This window comes from Thamnophis elegans, chromosome 13 (genome assembly GCF_009769535.1).
Source record: "Thamnophis elegans isolate rThaEle1 chromosome 13, rThaEle1.pri, whole genome shotgun sequence".
In the NCBI taxonomy this organism is placed as follows: Eukaryota; Metazoa; Chordata; class Lepidosauria; order Squamata; family Colubridae; genus Thamnophis; species Thamnophis elegans.
Window position 1 is genome coordinate 39,706,621 of NC_045553.1, and position 16,285 is coordinate 39,722,905.

Sequence of the window (16,285 nt, forward strand, 5' to 3'; positions counted from 1 at the left end):
TGTCTTAGCCACTGAGCCACCACATTCCTACAAAGGGTTGTAGGAAAGTGGAAATACCCCCCAATGGTCACTGGCCGAGGGCAAATGGGAAAATACACACAATTGTGGAAAGTGGGTGTGGAGACTAGCAGCAGCCCAAGACTGGAGGCTAAATTAGATGCCTGAACAGAGGCTTTTGTGCGGGAGGCCCCGTTCGACTCGCAGACCCTCCAGCCAAGGGAGGACCGAGAAGCCAAGAGAGAAAGACTTCAGTCATTCATGCAGAATCCCCGGGCAGCATCCTACCCAACGGCTGCCAATGGCTCCGGGCTGCTCTTGGGCACAGGACAGTAAGCAGGGGGGAAGAAAGGCAGATAGAGAAAGAGAGAGAGAGAGAGAGAGAGAGAGACGGGTGGGGGAACGGAGTATGAATGAAGCCAGGCAGCTGCATCATCCATCGTATACAAATGAGTTGCCTACTTCTCTGTTTGACTGCCATGTGCAAGTGAAAGGATAGTTTTTCCTTGCTTCATCTCTTCCTCTTCCTCTCTCTTCTCTTTCTCTGTCTTGCTCTTTTTCTCTCTGCCCCCTTTCTCTCTTTCTGTCTTCCTCACATCTTTCTTCTGACCTCCCTTTCTCCATCTCCCTCTTTCTCCCTCCCCTTCTCTCTTTTCCCTCTCTTTCTCCCTCCCTCTTCCCCTTCCTCACCCTCTCTTTCTCTCTCTCTTTCTCTTCTGTTCTCTTTTCTCTCACTCTTTCTGTCTTGCTCTTTTTCTCTCTGCTCCCTTTCTCTCCTTCTCCATTTTTCTCACATCTTTCTTCTGACCTCTCTTTCTCCCTCCCTCCCTTCCTCTCTCTCTTCCCTCTCTCTTCCCTCTCTCCCTCTTTCCCTTCCTCCCCCTATCTTTCTCTCTCTCTTTCTCTTCTGTTCTCTTTTCTCTCACTCTTTCTGTCTTGCTCTTTTTCTCTGCTCCATTTCTCTTTCTCCATTTTTCTCACATCTTTTTTCCAGCCTCTCTTCCCTCCCTTCCTCTCTCTCTTCCCTCTCTCTTCCCTCTTCCCCTTCCTCACCCTCCCCTTCTCTTTCTCTCTTTCTCTTCCGCTCTCTTCTCTCTCACTCTTTCTGTCTTTTTCCTCTCTGCTCCCTTTCTCTCTTTCTCCGTCTTTCTCACATCTTTCGTTCTACCTCTCCTTTCTCTCTCTTTCTCCATCTCCCCTTTTCCCTCCCTCCCTCTCTCTTTCTCCCTTTCTCTTTCTCCCTCCCTCCCTTTCCCTCCCTCCTTTCTCTCTCTTTTCCTCTCTTTTCTTTTGCTCTATCTCTCCTTTCTCTGTCTTGCTTTTTTTCTCTCTGCCCCCTTTCCCTTTCTCCATTCTTCTCACATCTCTTTCTTCCTACCTCTCCTTTCTCTCTCTCCCTCCCTCTCTTTCTCCATCTCCCTTTTCTCCCTCCCTCCCTCTCCTTTTCCCCTCTCTCTTTCTTTCTCTCTCCCTCCCTCTTTCCCTTCCTCACCTCTCTCTTTCTCTCTCTAGTTTGCATTTCAGCCTTGACTCCTCTATCTGCAACTTTCTGCAAATCTTTCTGATGCCCCTTGGTAAGGAAACAGAGAAGGCCTAAAAGATGCCCATGTAGTTGTGCCCATTTTCCTCTCTCAAACCTCTGAGCCTCCCCCCTCTCCTCCCCAGTCCCCAGCAGATGTGCTTTCTTTGAGAAAAGGAGTCCCATTCATCTCTTCCGAAGGAGTGCGGGGGAGGTGGCTATGGGGAGGGGGGGAGACAGGGAGGGAGGGATGTCAGAAGGGGCTGAGAAAGGAAAAAGAAGCTGCAGTTAAAAATAGGATAAAAGAATGCCAAAAAAATGCAGAGCATTCTCTTTTTTAAGCCCGGCTTTGAAAATGCACTGCAGCTGGAGAAGCCCTTGGAGCTGCTGAGCCATGTTGGCCTTTGCAAACAAACACATACAGACATGCACGCTGATGCGCACACACACACGCACACACAGGCACACACAAGAGGGACACATCCTGCCCTTCCTACAAGGAAAGAATCTGGAATTGGGCCCAGAAACTGCATACAAAGAGAACTTTCCTCTGGGGAGCAGAGAGAGAGAGGGAGGGACGGAGGGAGGGAGGGAGGGAGGGGGAGAGAGCATGAATGGGGAAATCGCCTGGGCAGAAGAGTCTCAGGGAAACAAAAGCGGAGAGGGTAGAGGGTGTCACAGAAGGGGGAATAAGGGAACTTTCACCTCTAGAAGCCCTAGAACCATGATGGCAAACCTAATGGCAAACATGTCACAGGTGTCACACAGAGCCCTCCCTGAAATCACACAAGCCGTCATCCCAGCTCAGCTCCACCGCGCATACACACATGCCTCCCACTGGCCAGATGATTTTCAGATCTCTGCTGTGCATGCATGGGAGCGGGGTGCAGGCGGGAGACATGTGTGCATGCACAGGGGGTATGAGGGATCACACGTGCATGCGCAGGGTGCAAGGGGGTGCATGTGCAGGGGTGTGATGCCCTCTCCCCCCCGTGGCCCATTTTTAATCCCAGGAGGCTGCAGGGAGGCTTGCTAAATCCCAAAAGGGGCAGGGGGGGGTCATAGGAGCATGCTGGGGGGGGGGTAGGATGGGGAGGTCACACGCCATTGGTGGGTTCCGGATTCCATTTCAGCCGGTACAGTTGGAACGCCCCCGGCATCACCCACATGGATGCACGCGGCCTGAGTAATTGCCTGTGATGCTTCCGCAAGCCTCCATGACGCTCCAGCTGCTTGGTGGAGCATCGCGCAGGCACCGTATGGTGGAGCTGCCTGCGATTCGATCTAAGCACAGTACACAAAATTGTCTGCTAAAACGTCCTACCTGCCAAAGACTACTTCATCTTCAACCACAATAATACAGGGGCAAACAATTGATACAAACTCAAGGTCAACCGCTCCAAACTCGATTGCAGGAAATACGACTTCAGCAACAGAATGGCCAACGCCTGGAATGCTCTACCTGATTCCTTTGTTACATCCTCAAACCCCCACAGCTTCACTCTCAAACCGTCTACCATGGACCTCACCCCATTCCTAAGAGGTCCGTAAAGAGGGTGTGCGTAAGTGCACCATCTTGTCTACTGTCCCTGTCTCATTGTCCCCATTTATCTGTAGTTACTTCCTTTGTTCATGTTTACGTATCATGCTCATGCCTGCTATCTTGTACATTTATTTATTTATTTATTTATTCATTCATTCATTCATTCATTCATTCATTCATTCATTCATTCATTCATTCATTTATTTATTTATTAGTCTTGTATGCTGCCCACTCCCGGAGGACTCCGGGTGGCTCACAAAAGACAAGGGGAAGGGGAGAACGAGACAAAGACAACATATTAAAAACAAAACCAACATTCACAATTTCTGTGGAGGTAGATGTTTCTCAGACCCCCCAGCCTGCTGGAACAGCCAGGACTTGGTGGCTTTGCAGAAGGCAGGGAGGGTAGTAAGGGTCCGGATCTTGACAGGGAGCTCGTTCTAGAGGGCTGGAGCTGCAACAGAGAAGGCTCTCCCCCGGGGAGTCACCAGCCGACATTGGCTGGCAGATGGAATCCGGAGGAGACCTAACCTGTGAGATCTAATTGGTCTGAAAGAGGTAATTGGCAGAAGGCGGTCTCTCAGGTACCCAGGTCCGATGCCATGTAGGGCTTTATAGGTAGCGACCAGCACCTTGAAGTGGATTCGGAGACTAATAGGTAGCCAGTGCAGCTCGCGGAGGATAGGTGTAACGTGGGTGTACCTTGGTGCACCCACAATCGCTCGTGCGGCTGCATTCTGGACTAATTGGAGTCTTCGAACACTCTTCAAGGGAAGCCCCATGTAGAGCGCATTACAATAATCCATGTTTGACAAACAAACGAATAAAATAAATAAATGCACAAGATTTACACAAGATTTGCTTATTAGGAGGCCGTGCATATGCTAAATTTATCCATTGCTTCTTCAACCTCGGCTGGTGCTCCTTGGCTGTTCCTGAGCAGATCAGAACTGGGGCAATAAACACGCCTCCCCCATCCTTTAGCCAACCTGGGATCCCAAAGGATTTAGAAATAAGCATCTTTGTGCATGCTTTTAAAGCAAGGGCCATCTCTTCCTTCATTCCATAGCTGACCGCAAGAAGAAGAAGAAATTATCATACCTCTTTAGAAAGTATCTTTGAAACTCCAGGACAGAGATAAGATTCCGAGGCAAATTCTTTGCATCTAAACAATCTTTCTTTCAAAAAGATCCAAAGCCTGGGTTTTATGGCTCAGTGAAGTTCTAAGTCACGCTTTCTTCCCACCAAAGCACTCCATAATCTTATCTGCACATGTAATGTAATCTGGTTATGGGCATCAAAGGCCAGCATGGCTCAGCCAAAACAAGCAGTGTCCCAATTTTTTCCCTTCCCTCGAGAATATTTAATGTTTTTTCTCTAGAGAAATGTTTTTTCTCCTTGGATCAACCTGGGTCCTTGATGAGTCTGTGGATCCTTCCCTGCAATTTTCTCAAAACGCTATGAAAGGATGAGCCTTTTTCCCATTGGTTTCAATTTCATCATCTAGCTCACAACCAGGCATTGAAGGATAATAGTAAGTAAACAAAAATTTAAAAGTAAAACCATGGTGGTCTTCCAGCCAAGCCAAAGCAGACCAGGTGCAATTTAATAAATATAATTAAATTAAATTTAAATAATAAAACAAAATAATAAAATGCATGCTGATGTACTAAAATCTAACATAGGTATTAGAGCTGGCCCTGCACAGGATAGCTCATAGCTTCATTGAACTACACACACCCCTTCGCCACAGTAAGGCAGTAATCCGTGAAGGGGAGAGCTGCCATGCTCAGTATGTTTTGGTGTTTCATTCATGCCTTTTATTTTTAGGCTTGTAGATTTTTACCTATTACCAATTGGCCTGCTGCCAATTACCTCCAATAGACCGATCAGATCCCACAGATTAGGCCTCCTCTGAATTCCATCCGCCGGCCAATGCCGACTGGCGACTACCCGGAGGAGAGCCTTCTCTGTGGCTGCTCCGGCCCTCTGGAACGAGCTCCCCGTGGAGATTCGAACCCTCACCACCCTCCAGGCCTTCCGCAAAGCCCTTAAAACCTGGTTGTTCCGACAGGCCTGGGGCTAAAGAGCTTTTGCCCCCCCCCCGCCTCGAATGGTATGGTTGTTGTGCGTTTTTAAATTGTGTATTGTTCTGTTCGTCTTTTGTATCCCTTATCTGTATCCCCTTCCCTGACTTGGATTGTGAACCGCCCTGAGTCCCCTTCGGGGAAAAGGGCGGCATATAAATGCAATAAATTCAATTCAATTCAATTCAATTCAATAGCTTTGAACAATAAACAAACAAATGAACACCCTATGAACCGATTAAACCAAATAGGTGCAAGGCACTTTTATGTAGCTCCTTCAGTAAACATTTGCACACCGCTTTGAGACGTACAACACAAGTAATTGCTCGTTAATATTCTTGTCCCCTCCATCTCCCTGAAAGATTGGGAGACTGTGGCTTGCTTCACATTTCCTGGTAAAGGCAAGAAGTAGCAGAAACTTCCTGATTTGTAACTCATTACATTATATATCAAGGAGGGGCATAAAAGACACATTTTTCCAGGCAAAGACAGAGGGACAGGATTATCTTCTACCTGTGCTGTGATAGTCTAAACCAGTCGGTACTTCCTGGATTGCCGTCTCATCCCAAAGGGAATAGAGCGCCCTCTGCTGGTAGCAATTGGACTGGAACCCGCAGCTCATCCAGGGGTCTTCGTAGGAACCAACATCCCCAGGTCTCTGTGCAAAAGCAAAACACGACGTTAAGAAGTCCACTTTGGGAGTGGAAGGGTTGTTTAAGTTGCTTAATTTACATACGGGACGGCTGCAGTTATGACTTCTGTTAACACGGGCAAACAACCGATACAAACTCAAGGTAAATCTCGATTGCAGAAAAGACGACTTCAGCAAGAGAGTGGTCAACGCCTGGAATGCTCTACCCGACTCCATTGCTACAGCCTCAAATCCCCCACAGCTTCAACCTTAAACTGTGTACCGTGGACCTCACCCCATTCCTAAGAGGTCCGTAAAGGGGGCCGTGCATAAGCGCACCAGCGTGCTTACGGTTCCTGTCCTACTTCTCCCCATCTATTTGTATTCATTTCTTTTGTTTATATCCATATTTATATTTATACCTGCTATCTTGTACACGTTTGACAAACTAATAAATATAAATGCAATTTGTAAAACACATATTCCTTATTATGACTAAATACGGGATGCATTTTCTGAATGCATCAAAATCAATGCTATCGTGATGGGTGAAGGAAGGAAGACCACACCCTTTTCCCACTTCTGTCCAGATTAATTGCATCACCTGTTGATTGACACAATATTTTGGTCATGAAAAGCTGAATGAGTCCTAAAATGAGCCATGGTGGCGCAGTGGTTAAAGAGTAGTACTGCCGGCTACTTCTGCTGACTGCCGGCTGCCTGCAATTTGGCAGTTTGAATCTCACTGGCTCAAGGTTGACTCAGCCTTCCATCCTTCCGAGGTGGGTAAAATGAGGTCTCAGATTGTTGGGGGCAAGAGGCTGACTCTGTAAACCACTTAGAGAGGGCTGTAAAACACTGTGAAGCGGTATATAAGCCTACTATTGTTAAGTGCTAAAATACACCATCTGCACGTAACATTTGAGTCTGGATATATACTAAATTAAAAACACAAGCATCTATATCTGTTTTATTGAAATTCCTCATTGCCAAGAGTTTTGCCTTTCTTACCTTAGGGCTGATTTGAGAGACCGCCTGCTGCCAATTACCTCCCACAGACTCATTAGATCTCACAGGGTTGGCCTCCTCCGGGTGCCATCTACCAGCCAATGCCACCTGGCTATTACCCGGGGGAGGGCCTTCTCTGTGGCAACTCCGGCCCTCTGGAATGAACTCCCCACAGGGATTCGGACCCTCACCTCTCTCCAGGCCTTCCGAAAAGCCGTCAAAACCTGGCTTTGTCAGCAGGCCTGGGGGTGATGAGTTCCCTCCCCTCTCGACATGTATGGTTGTGCGACTGTTGTTTACTTTTATTATTTGTATTTTGTTTTTTTTTATGTTCCCCTTTTCCCCCCTTGAATTGTTCGCCGCCCTAAGTCCTCCCGGAGAAGGGCAGCATACAAATAATAAAATTCTATTCTATTCTATTCTGATTATTTTAAAAAGAAGCTGATACAGTCCCAATGTTGAATTCCTACAGGAATCCTGAAGTTCAGGAATAACAAATGAACTTTAAAAAATAGTAGTTGGAAAGGAACTGTGGACTGAATATCAGCTACTTTCATCCTATAATAGTTTTGGTTAATCATGTGTGAGACCAACCAACCGGAATTGACAAAGCAGATAAACTGGAAGGGCTTTGATGTAACATTTCCTATTCCCACACGTAGAACAATCTCAGTGTGATTGAGGACTGAGTGGTACAATAGCTACAGTCACCCAATTCAGGTCTCCAGAGACCTGGTCACTTTGAAATACATCTACTGAACAAAGACATTGCATCCAAGCTACTACATACATTCACGAATGAGTAATTGTGACTGGGCACTTGGTCACAATATGGCACAGAACAGTGTCTCCTCAACAGTGCCCCGATTCCTTGGAACAACTCTGAGTAAAAATTAGAAGGTCTAATAATGGAGACTATTAAAATTAGAAGGTCTGATGAACTCTGATGTGCCACAAATGCATATGATACAATCTTTTCCCCATTATATCAGCCTATCGACCCAGTCAAACGGGGAAGGAAATAACAGAATGTCAGAGTTGGAAGGGACCTTGGAGGTCTTCTAGTCCAACCCCCTGCTCAATCAGGAAACCCTACACCACTTCAGTCAAATGCTTGTCCAATCTCTTCTTAAAATATCTAGTGTTGGAGCACCCACAGTTTCTGGAGGCAAGTTGTTCCACTGATTAACTGTTCTAACTGTCAGGAAATTTCTCCTTAGTTCGAAGTTGCTTCTCTCCTTGATTAGTTTCCACCCATTGCTTCTTGTCCTGCCCTCCTTAGTTCGAAGTTGCTTCTCTCCTTGATTAGTTTCCACCCACTGCTTCTTGTCCTGCCCTCAGATGCTTTGGAGAATAGTTTGACTCCCTCTTCTTTGTGGCAGCCCCCGGAATATTGGAATACTATTATCACGTCACCCCTGGTCTTTCTTTTCATTAAACTAGACATACCCAGTTCCTTCAACCATTGTTGAAACCCTTGTTGAAAATCCACTGATTAATTCTCTACTTATTAGTTTAAATGTCCATACTTTCCACGAGCAAATTACCCTCGTTCCTTACAGTTTTGCATTTCTCCCTAAAATGCACATTTTCTTTCTCCATACAGGTAGTTCTTGAGTCAGAATCGTTCATTCAGTGACCATTCAAAGTTACAATGGCACTGAGAACAAGTGACTTAAGCCCAGTGGTGGGATTCAGCCGGTTCGCCCCACTTTGGGAGAACCGGTTGTTAACTTTCTGAGCAGTTTGGTGAACTGGTTGTTGGAAGAAATGATTAGAGCAGAGAACCGGTTGTTCAAATTATTGGAATCCCACTACTGCTTATGACCATTTTTCACATTTACAATCATGGCAGCCACCCTGGGGTCACATGATCAAAATTCGGATGCTTGACCAATGGCTCATATTTATGACAGTTGCAGTGTCCTTGGGTCATGGGATCATCCTTTGCCACCTTCTGATGAGCAAAGTGAAAGAGGGAAACCAGACTGATTTAAACAACCATGTTACTAACTTAAGAAGTGCATATTGATTTGACTGTGGCAAGAAAGGGCATAAAATGGGAGAAAACTTAACCAATGTTTCATTTAGCAAAAGAAATATTGGATTTAATTGTGGTTATCTTATGATTTATGATGAATATATTTTATGCGTATAATCATGATTATTGCTTGTATAAGAGCTTAGGCACTGGAAACAAATTCCTTCTGTATCTAATCACATTTGGCCAATAAAGTATTCTATTCTACTCTATTCTAATTCTAATTTTAACTCAATCTAGTCTAGTCTAGTCTAGTCTAATCTACTCTACTCTACTCTACTCTACTCCTATTATTTCTATTCTATTCTATTCCTATTCTTCCTATTCCTCTTCTCTATTCTATTCTCTATTCTATTCTCTATTATCTACCTCAGTGTTTCTCAACCTTGGCAACTTGAAGATGTCCGGACTTCAACTCCCAGAATTCCCCAGCCAATGCTCTACCTTACTCTTTCCTTTCTTATTCCTATTCCTATTCTTTTGTCAAGGACATCTCTATTTCTCTTTTTCATTTTAAAATGAAGGTAGACAGACAGACAGACTTTTCACAATGGGTGCCTGAAAATCAAGCAATTTCTCTCAGTAATGGGCCAAGAAAGATACTGCAAGGGAATGCATGGCTCAGAATGCCAAAAGTTATTACTTCAACTCTGGATAATGATTACAAAAGTATGTCCATGCAGGGTTATCTTCCTTTGATTTCAGAAGTTATTAAGATCAAACCCTGTAGCCACAAGGTATGAACTTCCCTTTTCTCTGGATCAATTACCACATTCCCAGGGTAAAGGAATGCTGACCATCTATAGCTCTCCAGGTCTTCAGAACTTCTAAGGGAAAAAATTGCCAGACTTTTTATTGAAGCTTAGATACAATTAACCCATACTGAAATGAAAACTCCTTCTATCCAACCTTTATACCCCGTTAGCCCGATGCAAGTACAACCTATACATGCCAAACTGTATGTAAATTATTATGATCCAATCCATACAATTTCACAGAGGGATAATGCAAGAAGAATGTCACTGCTTGTATCTTTGGAAAGATGAAGGATCCTTCAGAAGCCACCAATGGGTCCCCGCCAGAGGTGGGTTCCTACCAGTTCGCACCTATTCGGTAGAACCGGTTCGTCAAATCTACCGAACCGGTTAGAAGAGGTTCCACCAGTGGACCCGGAAAGCAGGCCACACCTACAGAAGAGGTTCCAAAATTTTTTGAAACCCACCACTGGTCCTTGGATATGATTATTCTACACTCTCATGCTCCTATTTATAAAACTCAGTGCCTCTGTGAAAGGTAAGGATGACTCCTGCGTTTGTGGTGCAATCAGAACATTGCGTGTGTTGAAGTTGTTTTAACGCAAACCAAAGATGCCTTTTAAAAAACAAGTTGACATCATATTCTTATGCATGCCAGGGCTGTGTGTGAGGTAATTTAAGGTGGTTCTGACAAGTGTCGTCGGCATCTTCATATCCGGTCACATGGGCGGCAAGCCACTCCCACAAAGGAGGCCACACCCACAGAGTAGGTTCGAACAATTTTTGAAACCCACCACTGGTCCCCGCCCACCCCACCCCATCCCTGCCACCCCAGGCTCCAGAGGCTTTCTAGAAAAAAGCCTCCCCAGATGCCCTCCAGAGGCCTCAGGAGCTTTCCTGAAGGTTCTGGAGAGCGAAAAAAAGGACCTACGGGGAACCAGGAAGTTCAGGAATTGTGACTTCCAGTTTTTCCCATTTTCGACCAACACAGCCTTCAGGGGCCTTCAGGAGGCTTCCCTGAAGGTTCCGGAGGGCAAAAACTGGCCCTACGGACAAACTGGAAGTCACTTCTGGTTTGCTCGTAGGGTTGATTTTTGGCCCTCAGAGCCTTCAGGGAAGCCTCCTGAAGGCCCCTGAAGGCTCTGGAGGGTGAAAAACGGCCTCAAAAGAAAGCGAAAGTCAGCTGGCCAGCATGCACACCCCTTACTCTGGGGTGAGGGGTGACCCCTTCAGGGTACTAAGAAATTACATGAACAGCTTTAATAAGACAAGGCCTCCCTCCCCCACAGCTGATTGGGGAATTCTGGGAATTGAAGTCCACAGATCTTAACATAAACAGGATTGCGAAACAGGGGCATCAGAGTGACGTCCCCGAAGATTTGGTTTCCGCGACCATCATTTCAGAGAAGATAGTGTGCCTCATTTGAACAACTGGGCTGGCTCACAGTATTGTGAGTTTGAATGTGATATTATTTAATAAAGAAACTCCATATCTGCCAAAAGTTGATTCAGGATTACAGCCGTTTCGAAGACTGATTGGACACAGGCATAATCCTAAACGGCAATTTCTTTGATTTATCAAATGAGGCACCATTGATTCAATTTACTTCCTTCTGAATCCTAACCTGACTTTACCAGGTGGCAAACAATGGCTGAGTTTTATCCTAAACTAAATGAAATTAAGCAACAGGATGTCTCCCTGTGATGCACGGATCCAGACGATAATAAATAAACTTCCTATGAAACACCCTGTGCCAATGTCTATGGAGATTCTCAGACCACATTCTGGACAGAGAGGACCGCTGATCTGAAAGAGGGGTCAAAGAAGCCATCTATATCGGCAGTCACCAACCGGTGGTCCGTGGACCACTGGTTGCCCATGAGAAAATCTTGGTAGTCTGCAGAAAAATTATTTGCATTTTTTAAATTGCACTAAATCAAGGGTCCTCAAACTACGCCCCCTGGGCCGGATATGTGCAATGAACATTTGTGTTGCTGCAGAGAGTATCTTCATTCAGGATCTTTGGTCAAGGGGGGGGCATAAATTCCGACTTGGGGTCTGTTTCAGCCTCCTGGTATGGGGCTTTGTGCAAAGGTGGAAGGGAATTGCTCCTGGTGGCAAAGAGCTGGAGGGCCTTGTTCCAGTGGGAATGCATCATGGCTTGGAACTGGCTGACTAGCTCATCCCAGTGAGCCTCCAGGTGCCGGTACCTGGACTTGCACTCCCACAAGTCTTCCCTCTGCTTGGAAAGCCTTTGCTCATAGTCCTCGGTGAGGTGCTTCTGCTGAGCCTCCTTCTCAGTCAGTTCCAATTTGAACCGAGCCAGCTGTTTTGCCAACTCTTTCCCATGGTGGCTGCTTAGTTCCAACAACTGCTTCCTATTGGGCCTTAAGGAACCTGGGGAGGGAGGTGAGGAGTAGCCGGGAGGTGAGGGGCGAGTAGAAGCCGGTGAGGCGCCCCTTGACATGAGTGAAATCAAGTTGGTCACGCCCACCCAGTCACAAGACCACTTAGCCACGCCCGCCCACCCACCCAGTCATTAGGCAGATTATATTAGTGGTGCGCGGGATTTAAAATTATGAATTTAGTGGTCCCTGAGATCCGAAAGGTTGGCGACCCCTGATGTATATTAAAACTGAACAGCCCTCTCTCAACAGAGGGGCAGTGAAAGAAGTCCACCAGAGGTGCGTTGCTCCAGGTTCGGCCCGGTTCAGCCGAACCGGTAGTGCCCCAGAGCAGCTGAGAATGAACCGGTACGGCCGCTCTTTCGGTCCGCCCGCACTCTATACCTGTTTTTATGACAAAAGGCAAATTGCACACACGCACAGAGTATGGGTGCCTGCAAAAGCCTCGACAATCAGCTGGTTGTCGCAGAGGTGGGGGATTGTGCACCCGTGAGCAGCACGAGTCAGGCACGCGTGCAAATGGAACATGTGGGTGTGTGATCAGCATGCCGGTAGCGAAGGTAAGTGCAACCCGCCACTGGACTCCACCTATCTCCTGTTTAAAACACAAGCAGTTCCAAGAGGTTTTCACGCTCATTTGCACTATTCAGGTGAGCCTGGAGGAGCTGAACCTCCAAGGGGCCTCAAGGACTCTCAGAGAGAGTGCTAACCACCAGGTGACTGCAAGGCCTCCTCCGGGTGCCATCTACCAGCCAATGCCACCTGGCTATTACCCGGGGGAGGGCCTTCTCTGTGGCAGCTCCGGCCCTCTGGAATGAACTCTCCGCAGGGATTCAGACCCTCACCTCTCTCCAGGCCTTCCGAAAAGCCGTCAAAACCTGGCTTTGCCGGCAGGCCTGGAGGTGATGAGTTCCTTCCCCTCTCGACATGTATGGTTGTGTGACTGTTGTCTACTTTTATTACTTGTATTTTGTCTTTTATGTTCCCCCTTTTTTTCCCCCTTGAATTGTTCGCTGCCCTGAGTCCTCCCGGAGAAGGGCGGCATACAAATAATAAAATACAATACAATACAAGGCACACACCTCCTTCCATTCTCTACCATTCTGTCAGAACCGAAGAAGCTTCTCGGATGAGAAGCGAAACATCTTCAAAGAAACACAAATTCCAGTTGCCTTTTGAAGAAGCACCTCTGGGGAGTCCGATGTCAACGGCTGCTGCCTTCTCTGACAGCAGAGAAGCCCAGCTTTTCTAAGAAATAATCCCCAAACTTAAATGAATTCAGAGGAAATGCAATCCCAGCAGGGATATTTCTTTTGTGACAAAGGTTCCTTGCTTAGACCGAAGGGAACGTCTCTCATTGGCAGCGTATCTGCTGAGCCTGCTAATACTTTGGGATAACAGGAAGAGGAACTTCCTTCCCATCCCCTCCGCTTTCTGATGCCCTGGCTTCATTTATGTATTTGCTCCTCCCATTCGCAATCGTTTCCTTTTTGATACTGCTCCATAGATGGTCAACTAATCTGTGCCCCTTCCTATTCTCAAACGCGTTTGAGTGAGCTCCTCATGGCTGCATTTTTATATCTAATTTTACTAAATGCATCAAAATATAAAATAGAAGGGAAAATAAAGATACTGGGAAAGCGGGAAAGGGAAAACGGAGTAGAGAGTATGCCCCAAAGCAAGAAAATATTGGGCGAAAATACATACATGGCTGGGGGAAAATGATAAAACAATACATGGATTTGAAACCAGAGATATTTTTGTTGGGCATCCTACCTGAAATGTATGATAAAAAGACCAAATATTTGATCCTGCACATTTTAATTGCAACTAGAATTGTATTTGCACAATGATGGAAAGATGATGAGATCCCGTCTGAAGGGAATGTGATCAAGAAAATACTAGACTGTGCAGGAATGGATAGATTAACGCTTGCTATTAAGGATGAAGGAGAAGCTGAATACTTTTTGATATGGGACATATTTTATCCATGGCTAAATGATAGAAGTTAGAAATTTCCTGACAGTTAGAATAATTAATCAGTGGAACAGCTTGCCACCAGAAGTTATGAATTCTCCAACACTGGAAGTCTTTAAAAAGATGTTGGATAGCCATTTGTCCGAAACGGTATAGGGTTTCCTACCTAGGCAGGGGGTTGGACTAGAAGACCTCCAAGGTTCCTTCCAACTCTGCTATTGTACTGTTTTGTAAGTTAGAAAGGAGGAGATACAGTTGGAGGAAATGATAAAGAGGACAGGTGTTAAAGAAGATGATGTCAAATGTTAAATATTAATGTTATTATATCTTTATGTTATTATATTATTGAGGGTGAGGAATTATAACAACAAAGATGTATAATATGATTATTTAAGGACAATTGTACTCAGAATACACACTGTACAATGAAAATTGGATGTTATATAAATAAAACATGAAAAAGAGAAAGAAAAAGGAGAAGTGAAGGTGGGGGAAGGGAAACTTTAGCTTCCAGCTTTTTTCAATGCAATAGAATAAAGACAATAACACTGCATCCTCAACTTTTTGCATTAAAGATGGTAAACGTTTCCCTGTCAATCATGTCCAACTCTAGGGGGTGCTGTTCATCTCCATTTCTTAGCCAAGGGAACCAGCATCGCCAAAGACACTTCCATGGTCATGTGGCCAGCATGGCTGCACACCAAAGCCACATGGAATTCTGCTACCTTCCCACCAAAATGGTACCTATTCATCTATTTGCATTTGTTTGCTAGGTGGGCAGGTGCTGGAGCAAGTAAGGGAAGCTCACCAGTGGTGGGATTCTACTACCAGTTCTGTGGGGGTGACTTGGTGGGCATGGTTGGTGGGCGTGGCAGGGGAAGAATACTGTAAAATCTCCATTCCCACCCCACTCCAGGGGAATATTACTACAAAATCTCCATTTCCTCTAGCTGAAATTTGGGAGGCAGAGAATAGATGGAGGCGGGGCCAGTCAGAGGTGGTATTTACCAGTTCTCTGAACTACTCAAAATTTCCGCTACCAATTCTCCAGAACTGGTCATAAACTACTGAATACCACCTCTGGAGCTCACCCCGATGTGCAGAGTCTCAAACCCGGGCTGACAAACTCAACCTCTTTAAACACTGAGCATCCCCCTCCTTATCTTGCATACTTAGCGTATTTTAACTATTTCTATAACAACAACCTGATCCAATCTGCAAATCCGCAAATCAGAATTTTATTTTTTTCCCCCTGTCTCAAGCACAAAGCATCTATACGCCATTTCCAAGTAGAAAGGAAATGGGATGTATTCTTTTCTTTGATTAAAGCAATTGATTTTTGCCATCTCCGCTAGTTCCAGGAGTTTTTCCAGACATTCTTCCATTGTGGGAATTAGTGTATCTTTCCCACATTTGGGGGTATAAAGCATTCTTGCTTCAGTACCCTGAATGGCTGTTTTGACATCCACGTTAGTTCTCTTTTAAGTATTTACTTTGTATGCTTCCCTGCTTCCTTTTATCTTCTATAAACTTTTCCTTGAATTCTCTTTTAATGAATTTTCAGGAAAATCCCTTGGCTGACTCCTGCCATCACATCGGTTTTTAGCTTATCGCACAGAGACCCCTGAGGCTAATAATATGGAAATGCAAAGAATGAAGCAGAGATTTTTTTAAGAGAGATAGAACATATGATTTTTACAACATCAGATATCTGTGTACTGTAGGTAATTTTATTCAATAAAAGAAACTATCTGTACAGTGGTAGGTTTCAATTTTTTTAGAACCTCTTCTGTAGGTATGGCCTGCTTTGTGGATTGCCGGCCATGTGACCAGGTGGGAGTGGCTTACCAGCCATGTGACTGGGTGGGCGTGGCCAACTTATAAAATGTGGTGAAACTCACTTAACAACGCTCTTGCTTAGCAACCAAAATGTTGGCTTAGGAACTCTGGCATTGAAGTGTGCAAGTCTTAAAGCTGTCAGGTTACAAGACCTTTGCACCCCTAACCCTTTAGAAAAAAAATCCAGGGGTGTTCAAACTTAACAGCTTTAAGACTTGTGGACTTCAACTCCCAGAATTCCTCCTCTCGCTCTTCATCTTGATGATGTATGGACGGGTGAGGGGGGGTCTGGAACCGGTTCTAAATGGCACAGTAGATTTGTGAAACCTTTTCTATAGAAGAGGTTAGAACTGGCAGGAACCCACCCCTGTATCTGTACCTCTGTCAAGGGTGGGCTGCTGGGGGTTCACACGAGTTTGGGTGGTCCTCTAGCTTGGATACTGCCCAGTTCGGCGAACCCCCAAATGCCGCCTCTGGCTGGC

At 45.6% G+C, this 16,285-nt stretch overlaps 1 protein-coding gene across 1 annotated transcript in view; it reads right to left on the minus strand.

Annotated features, from left to right (window-relative positions):
- Positions 1-16,285, minus strand: part of ETS1 (ETS proto-oncogene 1, transcription factor) — a 121,297-nt gene that overhangs the window by 91,104 nt on the left and 13,908 nt on the right. Inside the window, exon 3 of the mRNA XM_032230109.1 lies at positions 5,660-5,804. Within this exon, the coding sequence (XP_032086000.1) occupies positions 5,660-5,804 (145 nt within the window). The remainder of the gene's footprint in view (positions 1-5,659; positions 5,805-16,285) is intronic.